Here is a 12,838-nt window from a genome sequence, read left to right on the forward strand (position 1 = left end):
GGCAACACTGACATTGTCTCACGAAAAGGACCAACAGGGTCCCACCCTCCCTTGCTAGTCCTGCTCGCAATGCCCCGTCTCAGCAAGGACGAATGGCTGCCTGGCTCTCCAGAACTGCACGCAATTACCCAGCAGTTGGGGGTGGATTTACGGAGCGGGGACACAAATGTAAAACGATGGGAAGCAAATCATGCTAAGCTTGGCAGTGCCTTCTTATCAGATACAACCAGGCAGCGAGGGTACGCGACAGCCAGAGAAGCGAGGGAGGTGTTCAAAAGCCCTGTGTGAAGCCGGTAGCTGGGAACACCACCCAGCTCAAGAACGGCGGGGGCACCTCCAGCATTGTGGCCGTCCCCTCCAGGGCCCCGGCAGAGACACAGTCGGAGCCCAGTGCTGCAGCCTGCCCGGGGGGGGTGTGCTAATTCTGTACATCCCTGCTCTGCCCTGCCTGTGACCCCTCGAGGAAATTACAGCCCTCTACCGAAGAAAGCATTGCCCATCTGCAGCTCCCACGGGAGGAAGAGTTTCTGGCACTGCTGTGAGCAAGGCTTCAGGCGGAAATTTTGTCAGCAGCACTGCCATGCACCGGCCAGCGCTGGCGTAACCCAGGCTGAATCAAACCCAAAGCATGGGTCTCAAATAAATTAGACAGAGAGACCAGACAGAGTGGGCAGAGAGCGGCTGAGAGAGTAAGACAGCTGATCCCCAGTTACAGCTGAGATGCAGGGATACTGGGAAGGGTTTCTAATTGCTCCCTGAACTCACTTTTCCTCTCCCTAGGGAAACACACAGGGATTCTTCCTTGCAAGCAAACGTGTAATGAAGGACTTCTATTAACTATTTGGCTGCAGTGGCTAACATATGTTTAATATAACGTAGGGACCCAATTTTCTGGCAGAAGAGATACAATTTAAAGCAATACCATCAGCCAACGGTTATTTTTAGAGAAGCCTTTGCCTATTTTTCTTCTTACATGGGTAACACTGGTACCTGCTAAAACTGTACCCAGAATTATTTGCTGATCATAGAATCGGAGTGGTGCTTCCATGCTTGCACTAGGAGTTAAAAAGCACGAAAAACCTGAAAAAATGGTAGGCTGGTCTTAAAAATGTGGTTGTCTAAGTCTGAATAAAACCAGCATACTAAGAAATAGTAGCCAAGTCTGAACACAACCAATGTACTAAGAAATAGTAGCTAAGGCTCCAGAACGTGAAGAGGAATAGCTTTTACTAGTCATTTTCCAGAGACGTAATCAGATCTATACCTTTTGCTGTAAAACAGCTTTATGTACCTTCCTAAACTTCTCAGGATCTCAGAGGAAATGCTAAAAGCCCAGAGCGGCCCTGCTCTGCTGACTCCACTGGAGCTTTACTCAGCTTTCCCACCGAATCAAGAATTTCCCTCCCTAAAGATGCTCCAAACCTTCGTGGACACAGCCATGAGCAACCCGACTTAAGTTTGCCCTGCTCTGAGCAGGGGTTGGACCGCATGGCCTTCCAAGGTCCCTCCCCACCTAAGCGACAGAAGCCACGTACTTGGTGCACAAATTAGAGGTCAATACAAAAAGCACCTCCTTTTGCTGCGCTGGTGCCTAACCCCTCCTCCTAGGAGCAGCAAGCAAAGCAGAACCGGGAAGGGAAGGTCCAGTTCCCAGTGGGACACAGCAGCTAACGGCTACAGCACGGGATGGGCAGCCTTCCCAAGCCACCTGACACATACCGCTCTGCATATGACAGCCCAGTGAAGAAGCCTGGTTGTCCTTAGACCTCACCGCTTCCAGTGAGCACATCCGCAAACTGAGAAACTTAACTACGTTGATGGGATAGAGCAAAAAGCACAAATACAGGTCTGCATTTAACATGCACGAGCCTCATTTCCAGGTACCCCAAATACTTTAAACAGGAATTGCTTCTCTGTTGTTTAGCTAAATATTAGAAAACAGGATGTTTTCAGTCAGTGTGCCCTTTTTCGTTATTTGGTGAAGATTATTAAGACGACTCTTGAAGCTATTTATTTCAATCATATAAAAGGAAAATCTAGGAAACAATGCTAGACTTTGAGAGCAAATATGAAATTTAGCTTCCATTATCCTATAAAGGATAAGCACGCATTTTTAAGCAAAATATATTTTTTACATGCAAAGGATTGCATCTGATGTATTCATTTTTACCATGCAATAAGTGAGCCTGGATGTTTGTGCCATGCAGAGAGCCTAATACGATAACTATTTCTCACTCTGACAGTAAGGATACCGCTGTCCCAGAATCCTGGCTCAGTTCAACTGAAAAAATAACATGCTGAGCAGCTCTACGGGTATCTTTGGCTCCGGCCTATGTGCAAGTCAAGAGTTCAAAATGACATGCAAGTTTCCTACAGCAACACTGAACACTTTTCTAACCCTAACTTCCATCACACTGTGACAGCTAAATACAGCCATCCAACAACAGCATTTGACATTAAGTGAATTCTTCCGCACTTGCTCTGAAAATCTGACCGTGTCTTTTGCAGGGACAGACTCATCTAACCTGACAGCCAGGCATTGTTCTCATTCATAGCCAGGGACAGACGCGTTTCTGGCACGTATTCCCTCATTGTTCTACTTGAGAATGTCAATGGGTCCAGTTTGACGCCCAATCTACATGGCTGTATAAGACATGTAAAGTACAAGTATGCCACTACAAAAAACTATCCGCTGGGCCAGACAAGAACAGCTGGTCAACAGTAGGCATCCAGCAGGTGCTTTCGTATTTAGGGGGGGGGGGGGGGGGGGGCGGGGGAGGGAGAGAGGTGCATTCAGGGGACAAGAAATGATAGCCTTTCTACCCTGGTAGCACTAAATAGCATCCCATGGGAAACATGTAACTGTGAGCTAGGGCAATGCTTAGCTCTCCAGACGTCACTTCCAATAGGCAACAGGGAGAGACCACTTTACACCTCCTGCACCACTTCCCACACTCACCATGCACCTGCTAATGGCTATCGATGTAGGTACACCTCCAAGAGAAAGCACACAGGCAAGCTCAGGATCTCTGCCAGCCAAGCCCCAAGGCCAGCCAGCCCCTTGTCAAGGCTTTCCCAGAGGCTGCGGGATGAGCTGGTGCCACCCACCATCCCTACCTTGGAGGAAATGCAAGCATTTAGGGAGTCTCATAAACCTGACGCTTCTATCAATACTTGTCAGTGAATGCCTTTAGGCCTTAGGCGTTAAGCAATGCCATTAACTTGTGTTTTGAAGTGCCCTCCCTTAGGCTACTGGAAGATTTTAGGTAACATAGCAGCTTTTCTCCTACTCTCTTCACAACACACCTGTATCCTACCCTCTGCCTCCTTGCTAGGATAGTGATACTGTGTTTTCAAAAGGCCAGTTACCTGCATGTCTCCCATAAGGCAACAGGAAAACCCTGTTGATACGGATCCCACTGGTTTAGCTCACCTTGTCCCTAGCGGCCACTGGTAATTTACTGTGTAAACAGGGAAGAGAAAAAGATGAAGTATCAGAGGAAAAAACAAAGAAGGAGAAAAGAGACAGGAAAAAAATGTTCCTGAAAGGAAACAAACTTTAGTTTGAAACCTCAGCTGAACACCACTGGATATTCTGATGTCCTCCAGCAAAACATGAGAGAGAGGGAATCTTGAAAAAGAGAATGAAAATGATTAAGACTGTAGACAAAAGAACTGCGGCTTTCATTTGGTATTTCTGAGGCTTTAATGGTCATGAATCATTTCATAAAATGAGAAGTAGAAAGGAAAACAACAGATTCTCCAGCAAGTCAACATTCAAAATATTCTTCTAGATGAAAGCTAGAACTCCTTCATACTTCAGTGAAGATGTATAAGCAAAACCAGAAGGCACAGGTTTTAATTTAACAGGCTACATTTTACCTGCCAAAGTACCTTCCAAAGAAGAACCTGACTTTACTGAGTTGTCACAAAAAAAAGCAAATGATTCTTCTCATGCCTCTATCTGCACACCAACCTTAGCATGAATGAGGCTGTTCAGTAGCTCTGAAATCCTTCAAACAAACAAACAAACAAAACAAAAAACCCCAAACCTGAAGCGGGAAAGTCAGAATGGATGAGAAAACAGCCAAAGGAGACATCCACAATACAAGACCAAAGAACTACAAATACATTTTCCAGCACAGTGTGATGGTTAATCAGAAACACTCCAGGCCACAATTGTTCCATTCTACAAAAATATTTACTAAGTCTGGGGAGTAAGACCAAACTGACACACAAGCATCTATATCCTCTTCATCTTTATGGTTCAGCAAGGAGATGAAGAAGAGGAACGAGATGGAAGGTGACCTTATTGCAAAGCAAAAAAGCTAATGATTAATTTCTTACTATTTCCATATGTATACATTCAAAGATCCCTAGCTCCTAAAGTCTTGTTTAAGCACAGATAGCTTTCTATTAGCCAATGTCTACTACACTTCTACCAAGAGGAAGTTTTCCTGGTGATCCATGTGGCTAAACAGTTTGGGTCTTGCATTCTGGGTAGTACTATTCTAATAATCCCAGGCTGCTGAGTCCATGAATGTATTTAAAGAGATCCTTGTCAAAACTCGTATTGAAGCTCATATGCAAAACATTGAAGTCGGTAGGATGGAAGATGAATGACAATGAAAAAAGCTGTCCTAAGTGAGCAGCACTGCTGAACAACACACCACAGGAAAGGCAAATAAGCATACAGGAAAACAGAAGCTGCAATTTTATTCAATAAGGACCACTGTAAATGAAGCTGACAGACAGACCGTCCCTGCCAAACCCTAACCCGGTGATCCTCCCATTGCTCCCAAATAAACTGAGAGCAGCCCTATGCTTACTTCAAGTCTGCATCCTAAAGCCCAGTATAGCCCCAAAAGTTCTGGCACAGCACTGTGAAGTTGCGCATAGAGTAGTAGCTTAACAAGGCAAACATACCCAGATCAGACCAAATCTGGTGAACAACTTGCAGAACCACCAATGAACACAAAATGTATCCTGTGATGTCTAACAACAGGGGAGAAGTCTACTTCTATAAACCTTAAGTGGGCTCTTGACTGAGGAAAGTGGATCTGTGGTTAGCATCCCAGCCATGTGCCAGAGGCTTCTTCTGCCTCCTCCAAATAACTCTCCCTGGAAACCTGCACTGCAACCTGCCAACAACTGCACCCTGCTGCAACCAGATGCACTCTCTGCAGGTGCTGTTCTCCCTCCCAGCTCTTTATGTCTCCAGTTTCTAAAGACTGAACACCACCTGTCCCCCCTCAATGAACGTTGAGCTAAACACGAACAGAGATCAGAAAGTCTCCAGCAAAACAACACCGCACAAAAGACTGGACAATTCCATCACAAATCCATGGAAGAAAATGATTACCTGGAACACAAAAGGAAAGAAACAAAGCCCAAACCATGACATCTCTTGTCTTCTGAGTAAGAGCTGTAGCATAAATCTAACTTGCCAAGAAATTAAGGCATAGCCACAATCAGCCTTACACAGGACCCCTCAGGATGGAGAACAGCAAAGTACCCGCCTGTGATGGGACACAAAGTGGCAAACCCCATATGAAATTCTCCACTCACTCTGTACACAAAGTACAAACCCATCACAGGCCAGCTGTGACCCATTCTGCAGCATCTGGGTCAGCATTATCAGGCCAGCCTGATACAGCCAAGAGCTATGCAGCCCTAAACAAACAAACAAGCAAACAAACAAACGAGGGGAAGAAAGGAAAAGAATTACATCCAATCCTGCCCTCCTGATCTTCAATGTGTCACCTTGGCAAAGTGGTGCTTGGTGACAGGAAACCTGCTTCATCTGTGTCCCCCAAGCCAATATTACAATATTTCCAAAACAATCACATTTCATACAGTACATCAAGAATGTTGCTATACTGTTCATTGTAGCCTTTTTCCTCTGCTCTATTTGTGACTTACTATCATCGTATGGGAAAAAAGTATTCCTCTAATGTATTTGGGAGGGGGGGTGTCTGATTCAAATTTCAAACAGACACATGGCACTTCAAAACCACTTGTGTCGGGCTACAATATAATATGAGAAAAGACGACTGGGGGAAGACTGGCTAAGCAGTTAGTAACAGAATCACATGTGCCTAAGACACTCACCAGTAAAAGGGGGACTACAACAGTACCCGCCAAAAGTTTTAACCATAGGATGGTTTTTCAGTGGCATGCCCAAAATGAATTGAGTCCTAAGTCTGCACTACTAACTATGCCGGCACAGAACTCTTATCCCCATAAATCATAAACCAGAATTGGGATTAAGGCCATGCCTTTTAAAGAGATAGTATCTGAATGACAGGATTTGGAAATCTAAGTGGAGAGTACAAAGACTATGTAGGCCTGAAGATTATTTACTTTTTACTGTTTTTCTTCAGGCTGAAGAACAACATGGAACTAAAACAAGAATGCTAGCATGGGAGCTTTGCATTGCTACTGGCTCTGCTTAAAGCAATCCAGTGCAGACTATTGTCAGACAGCTTTCATTAAATGAATTTTAAAACTTCCATATAGTATTTGAACTAGCATTTTCCAAGATGCAATTAAAACCTATTGTGACAGCCAGAGGAAGATATCTATAGGATCAGAACTGAAAATAATGTGTTATTCCCTCTTTAAATATTAACCCTTCAGCAAGTGTCAGTAACAGCTATTGCCAGCCACAGAATAGATTCTGTGCTGGCTTCTTGCTTGGTTCCATCTGCTTTCCCTACTCCTCATCCATACACCCTGCTCCCCAGAGAAAGTCACACCTACATCAAATCGCATCATACAGTCCTACTGAAAGGAAACATGTAGATGAGACACAGTGCCAAGATCTATGAACTCATTTCACTCTAGAAGTAGATTTCCAAGGATAATGTAATAAGAAAAAAATAGCATTACAACCATCGCAAATAAATTCAGAGAGGTGCAGAATCTTAACGCTACGTGTGGTTGCCAAGGTCTTCAGGTCTTACATTAGGATGCACTGGCATAAAAGTTCTTCATCCTCCATATAGGCTTTACCCCGTAAGGCACAGAGGACTGAAAGGAGGCTGGCCATGCCGCCTGGAAGCCAGGTGAGTGCTCAGCACATCAGGTATTATAGCAACTTGCAGGTATCTTTAATTAAGATTTTTATTCCCAAGTATTCAGGCTGCCTCCTGCTCACAGAGTGACACTGACAAGGTGTGGCACCAGCAGCTGGCCAGAGGTGTGCAGGCCAAAAGTGGTAACAAAAATGTTTGAGGTTTTTCAGTATAAACCAATATTTACCGGTACGGAAAGTCTCCTTTTCTTCAGCAGGCTTTTAGTGGTAAATATTGGTTTAAAACTAAAACCAGAAGCCTTAATTATATAGTTGAATACTGGAATTATGTTATAGATTTATAAGAGTTATTTTATTTTAGGGAGCAGTCATGCATAAAAAGGGTCAAATCCAATCAAGTTTACTCAAGTAAGCATATCAGTAAGCCTGTGGACTTCTTTGGGATGACCAAATGAAATTGGTCCAAAAAAACTCAATCCCCTGTTGAATAGCTTTAATCCAAGAGTTTTAGGAATCATTTTGGAGCCAACTATTCTGTTCCACAATATTCACTATCATTTCAACTTAATAAAACCAAAGAAATTAAATCATTCTTGCACAAATGCATTTAATTAGTGTCTTAATTAGAGTCATGTCACAATTCAGCTATCTTGAAGAAATTTTAGTTCTTTTAAAATTTCTGCTGAGCAATTTGTTAGGCAAATAATTGTTTTCTTTGGCCATTATGCTGAGAAGAGACTGATAAACATGAAAAACATTGTTTAAAATATTATTAAGAACTAACTGACTGATCCTCATTAGAGTTTGAGGTCTTTGTCTAGCATCATCAGAAAATGGGAAATCCTAATTAATTCCAAGATCTTTAAGCACAATACTTCTTGTACTCAGTCAAGTACCAACCAAATCACCAGTATTTTATTTTTTTTTTTTAACTTTATATTCAAATGATTGAAACACATATATGGTTGACTTCAAGTAAGTATCATTTAGAAAGAACTTCCCATTCATGGCCAGTTTTGTAGGTTTTATTTCTTCAGAAGTTGATGCTGCATTCTTAGGTGTTTAAGGGGTAGCAGCATAATAGCTTGATGCCTTATAATTCAATACATTAATATTTGTGTTAAAGTTTTGGGGATCCAGAGGATAAAAGTGTCTCAGTAATGGCTTATTATTTTAACTTGCTGAATCACAATGGATTCCAGCAACATTTCCATGAATGGAGAATCTAGTTATATTCTGCAATAATTACTGCCTTTATTCTGATTGCTTGCTGATCACTTAGAGGCCCCCCACATTAGCACATAACACACACTTAGACCAAACGCAGATGGCATTACAAGGACTTCATTGCTAATGCTTTCATAGCTGGACCAGTTTAAACTACATGAGCAGCAGGCTTAAGGTCTTAAAATTAGTACATAAGAGGCATTTCCAAATAATTTATAAAGTTAAAATATACTTCCAGAATCATGTTATATGTTCAGACAGCTCACTGGCATAAACAATGAGGCAAAGGTCACAAGGACAAAAGCAAACATCTTCTGCAATCAACAGCTTGGAGTAAAAAATGTAAGTGGGAAAAAAATCACAAGAATTGAAACAGATCTTAGGCTTCTTCATTTTAAAATACAAGACCAGTATTCACACAGAGACTAACCTCAATACCTTTAAATGCTAAAAGACGTTCAATAGTCATTGTAATCATACAGAAAGTCTAAATATAAAGGGTTTTCTCTAAAAATGTGTCTCCATGCTCCTACAATCAGAGCAAGAGTTCATGGCAGAAAGAAAAAATGTCTTAGTCAACTACACTAACATGAAATTAAAGTTCCCCAGCATCTGTTATGACTTGTATTACAACTCTCAGATTCCCAAATGTATTTGTACTGATGAACAAGTTAAAAAAATAGTATGTCTTCTTGTAAAGTCGTATTTTTAGTGTTTTAGTCCTTCAATAACAATGAATTCTCCTTGTCTAATGTATATACAGTTCCTGTACATTCAAAATATGTTTTCCATCTGGCTTTCCAAAGAATTAGTTCCAACCTTGTCTATTAAAATGACAATTCTTTTCATTCATGTTGTACAGTACAGTACCACACCTAAGGAAGCGCTCACAAGTTCTAAACTGGAAATATCCAGCAGGATTCACCCAACAATGATCAAGATGACTGTGTGTTAACAATCTGCTCCAAGCAATTTGGGAACTCTACACTCAGTCTCAAATGAGAGTTACAGGAAAAGGTCTGACAGGCAACCAAACTAATAATTTGTTTTGTCTTTACTGTATCTCAGATTATCTGGCAAATTATTATATCCTTGTTAAGAACCTGCTTCCTAAGGGCACTCATTCAGATTTGTAATATTCCAAATAATTGACCAAGACATAAAATACAAAAAATGGATATTGCCATTATCTCTAAATTTGCAGATTACTAAGCAGATATGTAACTCATAGATAATACAGAGTAAAAGGAGGAATCATCGCAAAGTACATAAAAAATGTAAGGCTTCAGTTAACCATAAAAATCAACTCATAAGGTTAAATACTTACTCTACCCCATTTTAGATTTCAAAAATAATTAACACTTGAAATATCATCTCTCGATGCACTACTATTACTGTCTAAACAGCACAGTTTTAGAGCAACGGTTACATTCCCCAAAGAAATTTTAGCCTCAGCTAATGTGCCTCTAACTCCCACCAAGTCCATCAAGTCAGCACGTGTGCTAGATGGCATACTCTGTCCCACTGATCAGAAAATGGTGTTTGTCAGTTTGATATTAACTCAGAGTTCTATAATGAGAAAGGTTATTAAAACTACCTGAAGAATAAAGGCACTTTCTGATAAATATTTTTCCTTATTGTCTTTTATTGTGCAATTAGTCCTACAAACTTTACTGCGTGTCCTCCTCACCTCCTAGTTTTTTTACAGGAAGAATCTACTTTGTCCAACTATTTCTCTCGTGACAAGGTATAAGGAAACGAAATGAGAGAGTCTGACCCTACAAAATCAGATCCTTGAAAAACAATACCGACAGCTTGCATCCATTTTTGCAGCATGGGGACCTAAAAACACAAACCTTTTCCAATCAGGCAAGCATAAAAAAACGCCAAGATTGCAAATCTGAATATAAATAAAAAGTACTACACAAGTATGAGGAAGTTAGCAAAGAATTAAAGCATATTCAACAAGGCCTCTAAAAATGAAGTTGTAACAGCTCCTTTTTGAGGAAATCAGGAAAAGAAAAGAAAATAGCTCGCATCCCTTACTGAAGCGTAACTATCTCCCTATGGTTTTTTCCTACATTTGCCCTCCGCCTGCCCGATGAGTGAAAAATCTGGCTACGGGCTGAAAAGGTGCATTGGAAGACCTGCAAAAGGAAAGCTCTTTTTTCTTCCAGTATTGCAAGCTTTTCACCTTTACCGTGAACTAAGCTTTCAAATGCACACGCACACAATGCCTTTCAGCTGACTTCACTATTTTGCATTGGAAAGGTGTTCCGTTAGAATCGGTAAAACAGTTTGCCTGACACAGATTCACCCTGTAAAAAAGCCACTCTGCTAAGCATGTACCACAACGTTTCGTAATGATTTTAAACTCGTGTATGCTTGGGCTCACTCATACTAGTACTTAGAGAGCTCCGATACCAAAAAATGGTCCCTGCTCTTCCCCCCCTGCCGTCCCCAGGTCACAAGGAACACCACACACGCAAAGACGGTCCACTTGAGCGCAAGAGGAGATGCACAGGTTTAAGGTGGAGATGAAAGAGGACAGCTAATGCAAAGGGCATACACGCCGTGGTCTCTGGGCCTCGTCGCTACTCTGCTTTATGCAAAGCAGAAATACGGGACGCCGGAGGAACGCAGGAGCCCGCAGTGTGCCTTTAGCTACGTCGCTCCTAGAAGCTAAATGAGGGACCTCCGAGCTGCAGCGCCTCATCCTCACGAAGCATCACCCACCCAAAGGCGAAGTGAGGCTGCAGCGCGAAAGGGACCCAGCGCCCTGCCCCGGGGACACCTTGGGGGGGGCGGGGGGGGGGAGCCGGGAGGCCGGCGGGGCTCCGCGCTCCCCGACCCCGGCGCTACCCCGGGATGCTGCGGGCGGGTGTCCGGCGCCCCCCCAGCCCAACCTGCCTCTCGGCAGAGGCAGCCCCAAGGGGGCGGGGGGGGGGTGGGGGGTGGGGGGGCGCGGAACTCTCCCACCCCAGCCAGCTCCCACCGCAACAGGGCAGCGGCTACAGATGCGCGCACACACGTATACAGCCAGATCTACGCCCGCTCCCCGCACGGCGGCACCCCGGGAGGGGCCCGGCCCCCGCACCTACCCTTTGAGTGCGTCGTGCCCGCCGCCGCCCTGCCCTCGCCTCTTGGCCCGGCTGGCCCGGCTCTCCTTGGCGCTCACCCCCTCGGCGTGCCCGGCGGCGGCGGCGCCCGCCTGGGACGCCCACAGCACGGCAACTCCCAGGGCGATCCCCAGCAGCCGCCCCCGCCACATCGCGTCCCCCGAGCCCCCGGGCTGCGAGCGGCCGCCGCCTCCTCTCCGCCGCCGAAGTCCGCCGGTCCCCGCCGCCCTGCCTCCGACCGGCCTCTCCAAGGCGAGCTGCGGGGAGAGACAAGGCGGGGGGGGGGGGGGGGGGGGGGGGAGGGTTAGGGACCGAGGAAAAGCGGGCGCGGCCGCCCCGCGCCCCCGGCCCCCGGCCAGCCCGGCGCTAGCCCGCCCGCGGGAGGCGGCGGCCGCGGGGGATGGCGAGGCGCTGCCCGGAGCCGCGCGGACTCTACCTTCCCTCCAACAGCATCCGCGGGGGCTGCCGCGCCCGCCGCGGACAGCCCGCGGCCGCCGCCACCGCTCCCGGAGCCGCTCCGGGGCTGGAAGCGTCTCCCGGGCATGAACCCTTCCCGGCTCCCCGAGCCGGGCACCGCGGCGAGCTGCGGCGGCTGGAGCGCGGTGCCCGGCCGGGGCGCGCCGCGGGCAGGGAGCCCCGCGCCCAGCCCGCCCGCCCCGGGAGAAGCCCGCTGCGAGGGGCGCGCACCCGCTGGAGCCGCCGCCGCCGCCGGCTGCCGTTCCCGCTGCTGTTCCAGCTGCGGCCGCTGCACCCACCGCTGCTCCAGCTGCGGCTCCAGCTGCCCCCTCCCTCCCTCCCTCCCTCCCTCCCTCCCTCGCCTCCTCCTCCTCCTCCTTTTTCCCCTCCTCTCTCCCCCCCTCCTCTTCAAGTATCGCCCGCGCAACACTTTCTCGCGAGAGAGAGGTGAATAAAAATGTCCCCCCCCCACCCCCGAACCGCCACCCGGGGGGCTCCGGGGGCGCTCGGCGGTGCCCGGGCGGCTCCCGGGGCGGGAGTCCCCTGGCGAGCCCCGCGGCCGGTCACCTGCGGCAAGCCGCCGGCCCGGGGCTAGAGCGGGGGATGCTCTGCCCCGAGAGCCTCGCCGGGAGCGCAGGCAGCGTGCGGTCCTGCCCGGGAGGACGGGGCTCTGCCGCCTCCCTCGGCCGCGGGGGAAGCCGCGGCCAGGCAGCGCTGCCTGCTCAGGTTCCCCCGCGGGTCCCTCCCCCCCCCCCCCCGCCCCGGCTTACACGGAGGCAGAAGCGTTAGCATCTGGGCTGGTCCTGATGCCGAGCAGCGAAGTGCGTAACACAGGACTGGGGGGGGGGGGGGGGGGGAACTGAAGGAGGTGGACGCCTGTGCCTCCGTCTAAAAATACATACAGGTCCTAGAGGTGCAGCGTTTTGCACCTATGTAGCGGCTTAAGGAAAAAACTTAATAGTATCTGTTTCCCTTATAAGGAAAAACAGCAGCGGTGTCG

The 12,838-nt window shown here is 46.8% G+C and overlaps 1 protein-coding gene across 1 annotated transcript in view; it reads right to left on the minus strand.

Annotated features, from left to right (window-relative positions):
- The window catches only part of FBN1 (fibrillin 1), a 158,768-nt gene extending 146,837 nt beyond the window's left edge, over positions 1-11,931 (minus strand). The window contains exons 1-2 of the mRNA XM_049812484.1: positions 11,819-11,931; positions 11,365-11,639 (exon numbers count right to left, since the gene is read on the minus strand). Coding sequence (XP_049668441.1) covers positions 11,365-11,639; positions 11,819-11,926 — 383 coding nt within the window. The 5' untranslated portion in view covers positions 11,927-11,931. The remainder of the gene's footprint in view (positions 1-11,364; positions 11,640-11,818) is intronic.
- Positions 11,932-12,838: the final 907 nt, after the last annotated feature.

Source organism: Accipiter gentilis, chromosome 10 (genome assembly GCF_929443795.1).
Source record: "Accipiter gentilis chromosome 10, bAccGen1.1, whole genome shotgun sequence".
Classification (NCBI taxonomy): domain Eukaryota; kingdom Metazoa; phylum Chordata; class Aves; order Accipitriformes; family Accipitridae; genus Astur; species Astur gentilis.